At 40.5% G+C, this 17,602-nt stretch overlaps 1 protein-coding gene across 1 annotated transcript; it reads right to left on the bottom strand.

Moving 5' to 3' along the window:
* Window positions 1-112: 112 nt before the first annotated feature.
* LOC109995741 (myosin-1B-like) lies at window positions 113-15,523 on the bottom strand. Its single transcript, XM_065964840.1, has 39 exons — window positions 15,320-15,523; window positions 14,905-15,048; window positions 13,586-13,742; window positions 13,479-13,506; window positions 13,292-13,400; window positions 13,084-13,176; window positions 12,936-12,999; window positions 12,753-12,851; window positions 12,553-12,656; window positions 12,338-12,476; window positions 11,693-11,811; window positions 11,359-11,508; window positions 11,092-11,262; window positions 10,687-10,993; window positions 10,351-10,427; window positions 9,947-10,034; window positions 9,740-9,857; window positions 9,355-9,478; window positions 9,090-9,226; window positions 8,357-8,612; window positions 8,034-8,276; window positions 7,774-7,950; window positions 7,421-7,566; window positions 6,936-7,026; window positions 6,446-6,835; window positions 6,224-6,350; window positions 5,934-6,052; window positions 5,588-5,784; window positions 5,237-5,420; window positions 4,879-5,044; window positions 4,658-4,782; window positions 3,987-4,295; window positions 3,623-3,826; window positions 3,295-3,420; window positions 2,993-3,163; window positions 2,088-2,192; window positions 1,395-1,490; window positions 686-817; window positions 113-563 (listed from the first exon to the last, which is right to left on the bottom strand). Exons 1-39 carry the CDS (start codon window positions 15,521-15,523, stop codon window positions 543-545), a joined length of 5,817 nt encoding a protein of 1,938 aa, XP_065820912.1. The 3' UTR covers window positions 113-542.
* Between the last annotated feature and the right edge of the window lie 2,079 nt (window positions 15,524-17,602).

Raw genomic sequence — 17,602 nt, 5'->3', positions numbered from 1 at the left:
AACTGTTGTGACTGTCTTTGATCACATCTAATTAAACCGGTACAAAATAATCCTTCATATACAGTATACAACGTATAAATCAATGAAACCACAGACAGTATTTTTTAACACATATTTATTATAATGAAGGCAACATACATCAGCTACACAACAACACCATCATCATTATTAACTATCTTTTTTTAAAGCCACAATGTAGGGATTAAAAGTCTGTTTGGCGCCCTCTAGTGTTGGTTTCTTATTCAAACATACAATTCCATTCACATGTTGTGTGTGTGAAAAGTAAGATAGCAGATCACAGCAGGCCTAGCTTTAGCCTGTCTGAGAGTCTGGATCCACTTTCCAGCTCTTCATTTGTATGAACGTATTTCTGTTTTTAATCTGCTGGTCGCACTTCAGAACATCCTGGAAATAGAATAATCTGAAGGATGACACAAGCACATGAAGACTTTAAAAGCAAAATAGATAAATACATGTTAAGAGTATGTTGCAGACTATCTTACACACACAGCAGACTTGATCGTCACCATGGCGACCAGAGACTACTCTCCGCTGTCTTTGTTCTGAAAGTAAGAAAATGAGAGGGAAAGGACATGATGTTTGTTCATGAGGATGAATATGACTCAAATCATCACAAGAATGAGTGTTTCAGAAGTCAAAGATGACCACAGGTAGACTGACTCACCTTGTTCAGGTCTCGACTCTTCACCTTCATCTTGTTGACCTGAGACTCTGCGATGTCGGCTCGCTCCTCGGCCTCCTCCAACTCGTGCTGCACCTTCCTCAGCTTTGACAGGTGAGTGTTGGCCTGCTCCTCCTGTAACCAATAATTAAGAATTAAAAAGCAATAACAAAAAAGCTAATAATATGTAAAAAGCGGTTGATAAAAAATTCAGATGTAAATTCTGCTGATCTTAAAGGGCAATTTGGATTTTACATCCTACCCAAAATATGCAAACTGAAAGTGGGTAAGGAGTGGTTTTGGAGGAGTGGTGAGAAGGCCCTGTGAGTAAATCAGCACTGAGATGCACACTAGCGCCCTTGTGTGGCCCCATGAATACAACACAACGAGGGCCAAGCAATGATTAAAACACATTTTAATCGACACGACTGATAAAATTGATAATTAAATTCTACAACTGCTACTACTTCTTCTACTTCTTCTACTTTTATTACAATTATAACAATAATACAAGTAATTCATAATAAAAATACAATCAGAAACTGATACAGATAATACAATTATAATAAATATAAAAACACAATAATAATAGGATTAATACTTATCATTTTAAAAGTAATGAGTCAGACCTGGATTTTGACTGCGAAATAATTAAATAAATAAATGAATAATAATAATAAATTCAGACAGTGATGGGTATAAAGGGACTCACAGCCTCCTCAGCTTGTCTCTTGTACACTTTGACCTTCAGCTGCAGTTTGTCCACCAGCTCCTGCAGCCTCATCATGTTCTTCTTATCTTCATCAGACTGAACAGGAAAAATCAAATAAACTTATCCAGATTGTGATATCTCATGCACTGACAACATTGTCAAACAGATATCTACAGAGACAGACCTTTTTGGAAAGGAGGAAGCTCCAGTAACAGCTGACACAGCACTCCCTTCAAATCTAAAGGCAGCTCTCTGCCGCCATCTGTCAGCTTGTTTGTCTTATTTAGATCTGACTCTAATACAGAAAAAGTTCAGATCCGACACGACATTTGTGTTAACACAAAATAACAAACAACGACTGAAGAGTAAACTGGATGATGTCATGAATTAGTGAGGACTCATGGGAGTTTGTTATAGTATAGCATTGTTGATCAGAAACATCTTGGATAGAAATCCTGCTAATAGACGAGGTCACAAATGAAAGTTGAACTCATGAGTCGAGGAACATGAACATGTCACAGTCAGACGATTGATCACTTTTTTATCTCACTACAGTTCAAGTATTTTCAGAATGTGTTTCTACCTATACATGACTAAATGACCTGAAGACTTTTTCACTTCTGACTGACAATTGAGACTCTTAATTTTATAACTTTCAGATGAAAAATTGCAGCAGGTATGTTGACAGTTTACCTGATAGGTGAGCTCTTTAATCCTGCGCTCCAGTTTACGCACTCCTTTCACAGCGTCTGATCCGTGTCTCTGTTCAGCTTCCACCTCGTTCTCCAGTTCGCGAACCTGCAGACAAAAAGTTTGACATTTAAAGACAGTTAGTTAACTTAATACATGACATTAAGATCTAGAGACAGACAGCCAGTCACACTCACATTCACACCTACGGGGAATCTAGAGTCACTCATTAACCTAACGAGCATCTCTCATCTATGTGTTTTTATCACGCAGAGAAGAACCAGACAGTATTCTTTGTGTTCTCAGGACGTCTTTATGCTCTCTGTCCCAAACGCTAGGACAGAAATTGTGAAAAGGGCTTTTGGGTTCTGTTGCACCCTCAGCCTAGAATCTGTTGCATAATGACTTACATGTTGTCCGTAAATGTTTTAAAATCTAAAATGAACGACATGGAAGCAGATTCTATAGGATGTCGATGTTTCAGCTCGGCTGTTTGAACAACTGATTCCCAGATATGACTCATAGATGGTTCCATTTTAATCCAAAATTTAGTGCTTTGTAAATTGTACTTTGTCTCTCTTTGTATTTCCGTCTGTAACTTTGTGTTTTTGCTGCTGCCTGTCTTGACCAGGTCTCCCTTGAAAAAGAGGTTTTTAATCTCAGTGGGACCAACCTGGTTAAATAAAGGTTAAATCAAAATTTGGACTGTAGGAGGAACCCAGGAATGAACAGGGAGAACATACAAACTCCCCACAGAGAAGCTCCTGTCAGACTGGGGTTTGAACCAGGAACCTTCTAGCGGTGAGGCAACATCGCTAACCACTATGATATAAAGAAATAGTAAAAAAAGGATTCCAACAGAAGCAGAGAAAAGTTTTGATAACTGAGTTAAAACAACGACTCGTCACCCGAGCTTCCAGCTTCTGCAGCTGCTTCTTCCCGCCCTTCATGGCGATGTTTTCGGCCTCGTCCAGTCGCTGCTGCAGGTCCTTCACCGTCACCTCCAGGTTCTTTTTCATCCTCTCCAGGTGCGCACACGTGTCCTGCTCCTTCTTCAGCTCCTCAGCCATCATGGCCGCCTGCAATGAGAAGTACAATAACTAATAACTAGATTTGTGTTTGTGCAGCAGAGAATATGATCTTTAAATAGCAAATAGAAAATGTATCATATTTGTTTTAACATTAAGGATAAATCTTTAATCCTCTTTACATCAGTGACGGCCTTTTTAGCTTTCTCCTCAGCGTTCCTCGCTGTCTGGACGCTGTCGTCCATCTCAGCCTGAATATTCGACAGATCAGCCTCCAGCTTCTTCCGACTGTTCAGCAGACTGGTGTTCTGTTGGACAGATGTAACGTCATTGGACATGAAATGTAAAGGAAGATAATCATACATAAAATAAGACTTTAAGGCTCATGAGAGAAGTTTTTAACTCTTTATGAAACAGGCTGAAATTGATACAGATTCATCTTTATGAACTACAAAAGCAAACAAGTCCAATTTGGTGAAGGTTGATTATATTTCGACATATATTTTATACCTGTGAGTGCAGCAGCTGCAGCCTCTCGCTGGCGTCCAGCAGCTCCTGCTCTGCCAGCTTGCGGCTCCTCTCCGTTTGCTCCAGAGCTCCTCGGAGCTCCTCCATCTCCGCCTGCAGGAGGTTACTCCTTCTCTCCGACAGCGCCACCTGCTCCTTCATGTCCTCGCTGCTCCTCAGAGCGTCGTCCAGGTGAATCTGTACTTCCTGTTTGGATAGAAGTAATAACAGCTCTGTGTTCTCAGACTGTCTTGTTCCTCTTAAATGTTTCTCCTTGATGAATTAACAAATGTTAAAACATATGTATTATCTGTCTCATTGAGCTGTCCCTGGATGTTACACTCATTATTAATGTTTCTGTGTTTACTTTGAGTTGTCCCTGTAGGTTCCTCAGCTGTTTCTGGGACTCGGCAGCCTGCCTGTTGGCGTGGCTCAGCTGGATCTCCATCTCGTTCAGGTCGCCCTCCATCTTCTTCTTCAGTCTCAGAGCGTCGTTCCTGCTGCGGACCTCGGCGTCCAGGTTCGTCTGCATGGTGTCGACGATCCTCTGACTGTTTCTCTTGAGCTGCTCGATCTCTTCGTCTTTCTCTGAGACCTTTTTGTCAACCTCCGATTTCACCTGGTTCAGCTCCAGCTGGACTCGCAGGATCTTGGACTCTTCGTGCTCCAGGGAGGCCTGGGAGAAGACGATAAGTGAATCTCTTGAGATGTTAAAATTAGGATTATGAGCATGTGCAAAATAAGTCAGAATTGACCTCTGATGATTGCTACGTTTCAATCATAAAACCTGAGGTTAACTGTTATTCCAGTCATTTGTCTAGTCAATTTTTGCGTTTATGAAGATCATCCTGGTTGATTAAGGTTTATTGAAAGTCAAGCGGCCACACAGCACTGAAGCTGTTCATTTCATTATTGATGAATGTTATGAACTGCTTCAAACCGCAATTAAATAGTCATTATGGTTTTGGACAGTGTTTAGTCATGTTAAATAAATTATGCTAAATTTAATCTGTTTTTCTTCTTTTTCTTTTCCATCACCTCAGCCTCCTCCAGAGACGTCTGAGCCTCCAGTTTCTCCTGCTCGGCTTGTTTCTTCGACTTCTCCAGCTCGTGGATGGTTTTCCCCGTTTCTCCCAGCTGCTCTGTCAGATCCATAATTTCCTCTGGAAACAGAGAGTGAAAAGTTTTTACTTTCTCCACCTTTTAAAAAAAACATTTTCTGTTTTCAGGATGAGAGGAAGAGGAGGGTGCCGACGTACGCTGCAAGTTTTTATTTTCTCGCTTGAGCGTCTCCAGTTGTTCCAGACATTCCTCGAAGGCATTCTTCATCTTAAAGATCTCCGTTCCCAAACCTCGAGCTTCTTTGACGGCCGACTCCAGCTCCGCTTGACCCTCCTCGTACTTCTGCTTCCACTCAGACAGAACCTGCAGGAAGGACACTGCAGCTCAGTATTTATTTAACCAGGTGAGGAGAACATCTGGACATAATGTGGACAAAAGTAATGACGCTTTTCTAGAACTTTTCTGGCATTTTAAACTAGGTGGAAACAAATCCTCAGCGTGCATTTTAAACAACACTTGATGAATTCTGTCATAAACATGGTGTAAATGTCAAACCTTGTCAAAGTTTCTCTGCTTCTTGTCCAGAGCAGCTGCAGCAGCATTCGATCTCTCCACGTCCATCATTAAATCGTCCACCTCCCCCTGCAGACGCTGCTTCGTCTTCTCCAGAGATGAACATTTGGAGTTCACCGCCTCCACCGCTTCCTCTGCTTCCTGCAGACGCAGCGCCAGCTTCTTCCTGCAGGTGGACACACACACACACACACACACACACACACACACACACACACACACACACACACACACACACACATCATGAGACCAGATCACATCCTGTTAACCTGCATTAAATAAAACCATTAAATAATCATCCTGTTTAAAGGGTGACGAGTTTGTTTCTCTCACTTGGCCTCCTCGAGCTCCTCGGTGCGTTGGATAGCATCCGTCTCATATTTGTTTCTCCACTGAGACACGTCGCTGTTGGCCTTGGACAGGCAGCGATGAAGCTCGGCTTTGGCCTCCTGCTCCTCCTCGTACTGCTCCCTGAGCAGCTCGCAGTCATGACGAGACGATTGCAGAGCATGAGCCAGAGCGCTCTTCGCCTGAAGGGACAGAGCAGCAGAAACATTTCAACTTTAAAACTCTAAAAGTACGACCAAACTTCAAAATGTTATTGTCTCTATGTTCCGTATAACTTCAGTTTTCTCCGATCAATACTCCAACATTGACTCTTTAATTAACTTGAGCTCACCTTCCCCTCCTCCTCATGGAGTCTTTTTAGCTCCTCTATCTGCTGAATGAACGCCTGTTTCCCTCTGGTTAACTGTGACATTAAAGACTCTTTTTCTTCAAGCTGACGAGACATTTCAGCTGGATGACAAACGTAGAAAAAAGCAGAAATGAAAAAGAAATTATACAGATACTGAAAGTTTGAATTTATTCTCAAATTGGCAAAACAAAGAAACCTTCCTCCTTCTCCTGACGCTCTTCCACGCGTAAGTGATTGGTTTATTTTCTCAGATGTGATGGAATATTTCTCACCGTTTTCTGACTGCATTCGAGCTCTCTGACTGGACAGATCATTGATGAGCCTCTGATGCTCGTCCTCTTTAGTTTTCACCTCGTTCAGTTGATCCTCCAGCGAGCGGCACATTTTCTCTAAGTTGATCTTGAGTTAAAAAGTGAAGATGTATTACATAAAGTGTATAAATGGACCAAATAATAATAACAATAAAAAAAACAGGCAGAATTTTAAAGGCTGACCTTTGCCTTGGCCGTGCTCTCCATGTTGCTGGCCAAGTCGTCCAGCTCCAGCCTCAGCTCGCTCTTTTCCTTCTCAAGTTTCTGTCGCACCCTCTGGATGTTGTCCAGCTGCTCCCCGAGCTCGGCCGTGCTGTCGGCGTGTTTCTTCCTCAGCCCGGCGGACGTGGCCTCGTGTTGAAGCGAACTCTCCTCCAGGTCTCTGCGCAGCTTCAAAAACTCCGCCTCCCTCTTTTTGTTCATCTCGGCCTGAGCTGCCGTCGCTCCTCCCGCCTCCTCCAGACGCTCGCTCACCTCCTCCAGCTCTCTGGAGAGGTCACATCGCTGCTTCTCCACTTTGGCTCGAGCCGAACGCTCCGCCTCGATCTCCTCCTCCAGCTCCTCGATCCGAGCCTGAAGATGAAGATGAAGATCAGAAAGGTATGATAAAAATGTCTTTTGTCATTTCTCTTTTTTTATATCACTTCAAAATGAAACCAGTCTGAATCCTCACCTGAAGCTCTTTGATTTTTTTCTGCAGCTGAACACCCAGAGATTGTTCGTCCTCCACCTTCGACTGCAGCTGAGACAACTCAAAGTCTTTCCTGGAAAATATAACTTCCTATGAATTTAAATCCATCACAGGTAAAAAAAAAAATAGAGGCCGCTATGAGAAGTGCCTCAGTATTCATTAATCCCATTCATACATGCCGCTGTTAATTCCATTGGGAACACTTTGAGGTTCAGTGTCTTGCCCAAAGACAAATCAATAAGAGAAGTGCAGGAGGTAGGATCGACTGAGACCTTCCAATTGAGACACCCCCGAGTCTACTTAGTCTACTGAGTCAGAGTGTAACTTAGCTGAGATTTCAACAATTGTATACTATACACATGAAATATGTTAAGTTTCAGACCATCGCCAAGGAAACCACCAACACAACACAACAGTAAAAATGTAGACCTCCGTCCAAAGCACCAGGTTTTTCTCCAAAGACTTACTTCTTCATCTTCTCGTCCAGCTGCTGCTTCTCGTTCTCTAAATCCATGATGGACTCCTGAGACAGTTTCAGATCTCCCTCCAGCTTCCTCTTCCCTCGCTCCAGATCCATCCGGATCTTCTTCTCTTGTTCCAGAGACGCCTCCATCTAAAACCACCATGTTAAACATCAACATATCATATTCTAATAACATATAAACATCGATATAATGTCTAAAACCACCATGTTAAACGTCTCTAAAGCATATGTTGACAACGTGTTGATATATCTATATGTTAATACTTCTTCTAAACAAGTTGAAACATATACACAAGATGTTAATGACAGTGATAATGTGGATTGAAGCGATCTCACCTCGTCCACCTGCTGTTCCAGTTTGGTCCTGGCTTTGCTCACAGCATTCAGTTTGTCCTCCTCGGCCTGCAGGTCGTCTAACGTCTGCTGATGAGCCTCCTGCAGAGCTTTCTTCTCCTTTGACAGCTTGCTGATGTTTTCATCCTGACTCATGAGTTCTTCAGTCAGATTTTTCACCTAAACAATCAGAAATGATGTCATCAATCCTCTTTAACATGATGATACGTCATCAGGAGTCTGCCCATATACGAATCCCTTACTTTGTTTTCCACAGCGTGTTTCTCCTTCTCCACTTTGGCTAAGGTGAGCTCCAAGTCATCGATGTCTCTCTTCAGTTCGGAGCTCTCGTCCTCCAGCTTCCTCTTCTTGGCCGTCAGCTCGGCATTCACCTCCTCCTCATCCTCCAGCCGCTCTGAGACCTCCTTCAGTTTGGCCTCCAGCTGGATTTTACTCTTAATGAGTCCTTCACACCTCTCCTCTGCGTCCTGGAGGCTGTCTGCCTCCTGATAGAATAAGTCAGAGTTAAACAGATAATATATGGTTAATTCATCTTAATAACAGAGCAGAGACAGAGCAGACTTACAGCCTGGACCTGCAGCAGCAGGTCGTTCTTCTCCTGTACGATGGAGACCATCTTCTCCTCCAGCTCTCGGCGCCTGTTGTCAGATTTGCTCAGGTCTTCTTTGAGTTTTGTGAAATCTTCCTTCATTTGAACCATTTCCTTCTCGACTTCAGCGCTCTTCAGCAGAGGTTTGAGTTTAAAGTAGAGCTTCATCCAGGGCCAGTGTTTCACGTTCATGAAGGAGCGGAAGTTGTACTGGATTGTGTAGATCGACTCCCTGTCGGAGAGAAAGTGGGATTAGCAACTCGATCTACGCCTTGTCATTATATTCTTATGAGCATCTCAAACCGTCAACATGCAGGATTTGGTGAATAGCTCAAGGGCACTTGAGACTTGACTTGAACCGGCGACCCTCCGCTTCCCAACCCAGGTCCCTGCAGACTGTAGTAATGTCATTGAGCAAGTTATGCTAAAATTAGCATTTAGCTCATATAGCATTACTGCTAGAGCTGCTGACAATGCTGTAACTTTCTTGTGAAACACATTTTAATTTGAGATAAAACACATAATGAGCGGTGGTTGTGATCATGGGCTCATTGAACTCTTAATTCAATGTGAGGTTTTAAATCCAAAAGACTGATGTTAGCATGCTGGTGCTTTGTGCTGACTTCTAACAGAGCTGCAAGCATCGATATAGCAGGCTTTTTTTTTTGCCATATGTAGTTTTCACTCTTAAGGCGTTAGTTATTATTACTTCCTGGCCATCATCTTCTGGAACTCGACCCGGACGAGGAAGGCTCGACACAAAGCTTGAGTCGACGTCACGACCTGAGCCAGGCGCTCGTCTCTCATTTCCTCCAGAGCCCCGAGCAGACCGGCTTTAAAGAACACCTTCAAATCCAAGAAGAATATTCATAATTTCAACCGTCATCTTTTTACTTCAGGTTATTTATCTGTGCCGATCATTTAGCTTCAAACATGTCTTCTTTTAGAGGTCTGTAAAAAAGAATAATTCAAACCTTTGTGTGTCCAAACTTGTACTGCGTGTGATCAACATCGATGGAGCCCAGAAGTTTCTCTGCAGCCTTTTTGTTGTCCATAAACTGTCCCTCAGGAACAGCACTGGCATTCAGGATCCTGTATCTAGAGGAGGATAATTATACGTATATACAGCCTTAACACTGTCAAATATTACAAAGGTTTATTTTAGGGCTTTTTATTCCTTTATTTAGAGATAGGACAGTGGATACAGTCAGAAATCAAGGAGAGAGAGGGGAATGACAGACTGGAACCCGGGCTGCCCTCCATACATTTGTGAATATGAAGACCAAACACTTAGATATTTAAATGTGAACTCTGTCAGTATGGAGGCGTCACAGTGAGGATTATTTCAACTTGATCTACCTCTGTTTGAAATCCCCGTACAGGATTCTGCTGGGAAAGCCTTTCCTGCAGATCCGGATTCCCTCCAGAACGCCGTTACAGCGAAGTTGATGAATAACCAGGAAGTTCTCCATGGAACCTAAGATGAAAGGTTCAATAATTAATTTGACACGTGTTGTTTTGCGGTGTTATAACATGATTAGAGGGGGGGGGGGGCGTTAGAAGGACCTGGTGTTTTGGTCTCATTCGGGATCAGGCAGCGCACAAAGTGAGGATGAGTCGTTCTCAGATTGGTCATGAGCTTCCCAAGATTCTCCTGAAAGGAAATGATGAAGAATATTTGTTTCTTTTTTTTATTTAGTGTAGATTTCATTTCATTTTCATTTCATTCAGTTTCTGACAGTTATGAGATTATCGGTTCTTTCAGCCATTTAATGAGATTCTGGGATTCAAATGTAGCATTTATTTGACTTTTTTGGATGTTCAGACAATCAGATCTGTCGACTGAAAGAAATTAATGACATTTAGATGAATGTGTCAAGAATCAGACCCAGATTTAGTGTGTAAATATTTAAATGTGATGTTTTTTATGTTGCCAGGAACATTTCGGCTAGCGTAAATTAGCATTGTACCCTGAACAGCGCTGACACAGTTTGAAAAGATGCGCCTTTCTTCTTGGCTACTTTTTTGGCTCCTCCTGCAGCTGCTTCTGCATGAATAACACATTAAGCACAGAGACAGCGGTCAATAACAATTACAATCTGCATTAATGACACGTTAATAACTGTATAAAACACTGAGCATTTCTAGATTCTATTTAATATTCATCAACACAAATCTGTATTTGTTAACCTCCTGGAGGGATATTGACTTGATGTTTCTGCAGATTAAACGTCAAGTTTTTTTATAATAAATGATGACATTAAGTCAAAGTTTATAGAAATATTGACTTTATGTGACAAGCGTACCTTCAGACCCGGAGAAGCTGACGTACAGCATGGAGAGAAGTTTGACCGAGGACTTCTGGTAGAGTTGAACCACCGACTCGCTCAGAGGGTCTTTGTTCTTCTCCAGCCAGCCGCTGATGTTGTAGTCGACTGTTCCTGCGTAATGCATCAGAGTGAAGTGAGCCTCAGGCTTCCCTTTCACTGTTTTGGGCTTCAGGAAGCAGTTGTTCTTCCCCATGTGTTGGTCGTACAGTTTGTTCTTAAAGGACGTGTCCGTAGATTTGGGAAACATACACTCCTCCTCCAGGATGGAGAAGATCCCCATCGGCTACAAACACACGGTTTATTAATGACAACATAAACACTCATTTAAGATCTAAAATCAACACGAACTGAATAAAAAATGTTCAATAGGTGAACCTCTACCTTCTCTATGAGCTCGATGCAGGCTGCCAAGTCCATCCCAAAGTCAATGAACTCCCAGTCGATTCCCTCCTTCTTGTACTCTTCTTGTTCCAGCACGAACATGTGGTGGTTGAAAAACTGTTGCAGCTTCTCGTTGGTGAAGTTGATGCAGAGCTGCTCCATGCTGTTGTACTAAACACAAATAATCAAGATCAATTGTTATTAAAGTACATAATTAATAATAGAGTGTGTTCGAAGAATTACCATCTAAAGACTCTGGACACCTACGTCAAAGATTTCAAATCCTGCGATGTCGAGGACGCCGATGAAATGTTGTCGTGACTGTTTGGTGTCGAGCTGCTGGTTGATCCGAATGACCATCCACAGAAACATCTTCTCGTAGACGGACTTAGCAAGAGCGCCGATGGAGTTATAAACCTGCAGACAGAGTTAAAGAAAGACATGACTAATCATTTCTATACGGAGAACACAAAGTAGAGAAGAATCTGACAGGCTGTCTTTTTGGCATCAGTTTGAAAAAGTACAACCGAACAGGAAAAAAAAAAAAGAATGTCCAGTCACTAAATGCTATGTCACCTAAGTAACATATAATCAGTCTTACCTGCTGCACATTCTGTCCTTTAGTGACGTACTCGTTCCCTACTTTGACTCGGGGGTAACAGAGTCCTTTCAGCAGGTCGGCAGAGTTCAGACCCATTAGGTAGGCAGCTTTATCAGCCTCTGAAAATAAAAATCAAACCATGAAATGTTAAAGTTATAATAAACGTTTCTTTGTTTGGTCATAATGAACAAATCAACCCTAAGCCACAGACTCTTTATCGGAAAAAGGAGCGTCAGGGTTTGAGGGGGCGAAAACACCTGCATTTCTTCATTTGTCCAGCAGGGGGTGGGCAACTCCACTTTTTGAGAAAATAAGTGTACCTCTTACTTAGATTATTACATTTATGCATGAAGTTAATTTCGCTCAAGTCTGTTTTTAGCAAGTTAGCCTCCCAAATAATGTCACAGCATTTTCATTGGCTGAAAACTTGGGGTTTGCTATCCCTACCTTTCTCCTAAGCTGCACCCTCTCATCATGATACGGTTTATCTTATGCTGATGATCTCTTTTGCTTTCATAGGTCATAGAGAAGAATCACTAAAATTTTTGTATGTTTCATAAACAATCAAATAAATCCTCACAGGAGCTTTCATTTCTTTCTGATTATTTCTATTTCCTTTGATTCAATCTGATGGATGATCGTCACCCTCGGTGCCGTCGGGCTCCGCCTGCTCCTCTCGCTGCTTCTGCTTGAACTTCATGTTCCCATAATGCATCACTGCTCCTGTCAGCTTGTAGATGCCGATTTTCTCTTCGTTGGTGAAACCCAGAATATCGATGGCCTCCTGTGTCACAAAAAGGGAAACAAAAAACATCAGGTAGAAATAAAGAAAAAGAGGATATTTTTGTGTCTTAACTCACGTCTGTAGCCATCAGCTCCTCGGCATCATCGATGCTCTTCACAGCGATTTCTCCATGACTGATAAATGTGAAGTCATATGGGTTTGTGGTGATGAGAAGCAGTTCTAAGGAGATAAAATTAAATATATTTCTATGACGGTCTGTGGCAAACAAGAAGGTTAATAATCAAATGATAACTCCAACATAATTGATCACATTACCGATGAGTTCAGGCTTCTTGTTGCAGGTGAGCTGATAAAAGATGTGATAACTCCTCTCAGCCGCCAGCTGGAACGTCACCCTCGACTTCTCCAGCAGATCTAAAACCAAGAAAATCCCCGTTAATGTTCACAGACATTATTTATCATTGTCTATAAATATACAGAATATGTCTATAAACTCACATGTTTCTATGTCGGCAGAGGCCAGTTTACCAGTCGTGCCAAAGTGGATTCGGATAAATTTTCCCTGTTAAAAAAATTGAATAAATCTTAGTGTCATTCTTCAATAAATTCATGTTGAATCAAAAAAAAAATCCTCCGTCTGACTCACAAATCGAGATGAGTTGTCGTTCCTCATTGTTTTTGCATTTCCGAAAGCTTCCAGCAGAGGGTTAGCCTGGATGATTTGATCCTCCAGAGTCCCCTTAACCAACATACAACATGTACATTTAAGTAATAATAAACAACTCTGAAACTCTTAATCTGAAAAACTCATTTATGAAATAGAAGGAATTTACAGTCCGTCAAAGTGAGCTCACCTTAATTTTACTGCTCATCTCCTTCTTCTTGTCTCCAGAAACTGCAATTGTTGCAAAATACTGAATGACGCGCTTAGTGTTGACAGTCTTTCCAGCACCAGATTCTCCGCTAAAAAATAAAAAGAACATTTATATTTATTCAATTCTGAGTTGTATGTGTTATATGTGAACTGTGCTGTAAACTCACGTGATGAGGATAGACTGATTTTCTCGATCTAAATATATGAAAGAAGACACATGATGAGAAAAAGTGATAAAGCCATTAGTTAGCATTGAGTCAGGGAGCTGACGTACCGGTTAGCATGAACTGGTAGGCGTTGTCAGACAAAGCAAAGATGTGAGGAGGAACCTCCATCCTCTTCTTTCCTCTGTAGGCCCGGACCACCTCGGGGTTGTAGACTGGCAGCTGTTTGTAAGGATTCACCGTCACACAGAAGAGCCCCGAGTACGTCTGTGAACACAAGAAAATATCTGATACCGCTACTGTAGCTAGCTAGCTAGCATTTATGTTGGTGTGTTCCTGAATAAAGATTCTCGTTAACAGCTGTATCTTAACATCTTTTTTCTAAAAGATGAATCATACTTACCACATTGACCAAAAAATGTACCCTGCAATCAACTCTCTGAGAATTATAAACCTGTATCATATTTAAGAATGTTTAAGAATGCTAAATAATTAGCTATTAGCTCTTTATGTGCCATTGCTTTGGTTCAGTTTCATCTTTTTGATAATGTCAGACATAAACTGTTAACTAAGTATTGACTCTTAGTGTTAATAGGTTGAAATTATGTCAAATAATGCCAAATATTTTGTCTTTTTTTAGCGTAGTTGCTCTTAATAGCTTTATTAAGGCTTAGCCTAGGGTGTATTTAAAGAGGTTATATTCTGCCCTTTTTGGGGTTCATATATTTAATCTATGTTCCTACTTTTGTACGTTCACAATAACTAAAATTCGAAAAAAGTGTCTGTTTTCATGTACTGCTCCTCCTTGCTCCCTCTACGCTCTGAGTCCGTCAGCTGCACTCTGTTGAGCCCACAATGTTAGACCCCACGTGGGCCAAGTCTGCTCTGATTGGTCTGCCGATCCGCTTTGTCGTTATTGGTCAGTTGCTCAGCACGCTTCTCGGAAATTTCAACATGAGCTGCAGGGCTTACCACAACGAGCCAATGGGCTTAGATCAGTGATCTCACACTGACAATGACGCCGCACTGACAAAGTTTTATCCAGGGGGGCTAGAACCGAGCGTTACATGCGGCTAACGCTACAGCTAACAGGAGGAGGTAGGAGAAGCCGCGTTTCTGCGGACTTCGAATTTTTGCACATAGATGTGCCTAAACATGCACAGGACACTTGGAAAACACATTAAAGGGCATATAAAACCAGAAAAGCATAATATGGGACCTTGGGAGTTCTGACTAGCGTTTACACCTTAGATTGAACAAATAAATATTTTTTCAAGTTTCCTGTGAAATGTACAATCATTCACATTAGAAATGCTAAAGAACACCTCATTGTTTTTTCCATCTTTTCCCGCTCTTAAACCAAACTCTGTCTGACATTATATTTATATTTATATTATATATATCTGACATTGTATTTTAAAATACATACGTATATCATCCAGGCTGCGTATCTCTCCTTCAGGTTAAACAGCACAGCGGGCTCATGAAGGTGCGTCATCATGACCATGTCCTCGATCTTATCAAACTTTGGAGGATTCATGGGAAACACCTGATCCTCTTTGACGGTCACAGTCTGAAAACACAAAACACTGTTTTATAAAAATGAAAGAATATTTGATGTTGCAAGTTAAAGAACTAAAGGTTTTAAAAACATAATGCTCAACAATCACAAGTCCTGCAGAGAATAAAGGCAGCTTTTTCTGCTTCAGGTAAAACTAAATGTGACTGATGATAAAGCTGTTTAATCTGAAGGTTAAATTTAAGACGAATAAAATCCAATCAGTGATCGCTGTCTAATTAACAGATCAATCAGCAGTTATTGATTGGTTAAACCCTTCACCCACCCTGTCGTCCTGCGTCTTAGCCGTCACTTTCCCGCCCTCTCTCTCTGTGACCTCGGCCTTCACATACAGCTCTTTGTCGTCGATGACAAAGCACGCCGTCTTGCTGTCAAACGGGCGACTTTGAGCCTCCACCCGCTCACGCTCGGACTTCCTGAGGAACTGAGCCGCTGTGCCGAAGATGGACATCTCTCCATCTGTGCTCATCTTTCACACCTGAGTGACACAAAAAAAACAACAGCTGATTTTTTACATTTTATTACTTTTTAAGTCATCCATCACATACTAACTGATCAGCTTCAAAACCATGATCTTTTCATTTTCATTCTAAGTTGATGTCCTTTGTCAGAACAGTGTCACCACGGCAGTCTGAAGTTATTAGGTGTTGGGAGATTAAACAGTTGCTATGACAACAAGTTCAGTCTGTTTATACCTGCTCAGGTATCAGGGGGTTAAAACTAAAACACCTTCATGAACATAGTAAAATGTGTCAAAGAAATAAGTGAATTTTCTTGAAAGAACTTAGTGGAAATAAAGTGAAGCAGAAATCCCTAACATGATTATTTTAAATGGAGTTGTGTTGAGTTAAAAAAAATGTCTGCAGTTTAGGAACAAGCTAACGTAACGTGAGTTTGGATTATTTTCATGTTGGGACTTTTTAAAGCCAAGTTACCATGTCAATAAGAAATTTATTAGGTTATAAAAAATTTATTAGTTAGTTTATTAGAAGTTATTAGAAGTTATTTTTCTAACGTAAAGTTATTAAAGTTGCATACTAAACATCAAATGGTCATACTCTAAATTGAAACTATTTCACTAAAATAAAACAAAGTTTAGGTTTTTTTTCTCTCCTAACACTGCTTTGTTCCTGAGGTGACGACAGATAATTCAGTCTTCATGAATTGTGTAGCCTATAGTTCAACCCTAATTTAAAAGGATTAATTCAGATTATTAATAATACATTGATATCTATATACATTTTAGCTTTTTTTCACATCTGCCACTTAACATAAATTACATACGAAACATAAAATGGGCCTTCTCTAAACTTTAAATAGTTTTAGTGTCTTTTCCAAACAATAACAAGTTTAAAAGGTTTTCTCCCACAAACACTCTGCTTTGTTTCTGAGGTACAGATTGGTCACACTTTGTGTACATATTCGATCCCAATATTATTCTATATTATAAGATGATCTCTGTATCGGCAGATTTGATATCAGGACTGAAAATGTTACACAACTTCTAAAGAATCCAGAACTCAGCTTAGACTCACCTTCCTGTTGCAGAATGATCCTACAGGAAAAGTTTAAAGATTAACCTGAAGTTTAACAGAACAATAAAGGTATGGATTATTCTTTGAGAGTCAAATACTCATGCAGAGGTTTTTTCCCACCTTGTCATCAACAATATGAAGAGTCTGAGTGTATTTATATGTGAGTGTGTCCTCAGTGTGAAGTCGCTTTTCTTTACATGGACATGAAGAGTTGAAGTTACACACCTGCTCATTATCAGGATTAAACAATAACAGACTAAATATAGACACACAATGACACATCTGAATAACACAGAGATACAACATTTTGTACAGGAAAGAGTATTTTCTGTAGAAATAATAAAAATGCACTATAAAAACAAACAGACAGACATAAAAAAGATAAACTAACTACGTATACACAGCTAATATCTTATCAGTCATTGAGACAAATTTAGATCAACAAGACAAGTCAAAGTGATTTAAATGGGATAATAATGAATGAAAAGCACAATGCAATAATCCAATAATTGTATTTCAAAGCTTATTACAATAACACTAATAGGGAGATAATTAAAAAGTAAAATAAACTGGAACAGCAGAGTCACATATAGAGCAAAATGTCTTGAGTTTAAAGCGGAAAGATACAAAACACACTGTTAAATATTGAAACAGAGATGGTTGAAATGGATCCACAGAGTGTTTGTGCTAAACTATCAAACACTATGAAAACATAAAATAATATAAGAACTCCACAATAATTTCATAAAAGATTCACCCCAAGATAACTATGTGTTGCCTCCCTGCTGCACTTTTATTTAACACAGTGAATTTTACAGTGTACACTTGAGTTCATCAACTTAAAAAAATACATTATGTAATAAAAACTCACTTTCACAGATAAAAAGAAAAAAAAAGGTGCCGTTAATATGATAATATGGCTTTTAAAATCCATTTGAGTATTTCTTTCACAGTTAACACATTGTAGGCTTAGTAATAAAGTAATTTAAAGTAAAATAAAGTAATGTAAAATA

This window comes from Labrus bergylta, chromosome 16 (assembly GCF_963930695.1).
Source record: "Labrus bergylta chromosome 16, fLabBer1.1, whole genome shotgun sequence".
In the NCBI taxonomy this organism is placed as follows: domain Eukaryota; kingdom Metazoa; phylum Chordata; class Actinopteri; order Labriformes; family Labridae; genus Labrus; species Labrus bergylta.
Note: the sequence above shows the minus strand (reverse complement) of the source record. Positions and strands in the feature narration are given on the sequence as shown.

Coding starts and splice junctions, on each gene's coding strand:
- LOC109995741 (XM_065964840.1), bottom strand. CDS start 15,523: ATGAGCACAGATGGAGAGATGTCCATCTTCGGCACAGCGGCTCAGTTC. Junction 10,994..11,091: donor GCATCGAGCTCATAGAGAAG/GTAGAGGTTCAC, acceptor GTGTGTTTGTAG/CCGATGGGGATCTTCTCCAT. Junction 7,567..7,773: donor TGGAACAGCAGGTGGACGAG/GTGAGATCGCTT, acceptor TGGTGGTTTTAG/ATGGAGGCGTCTCTGGAACA.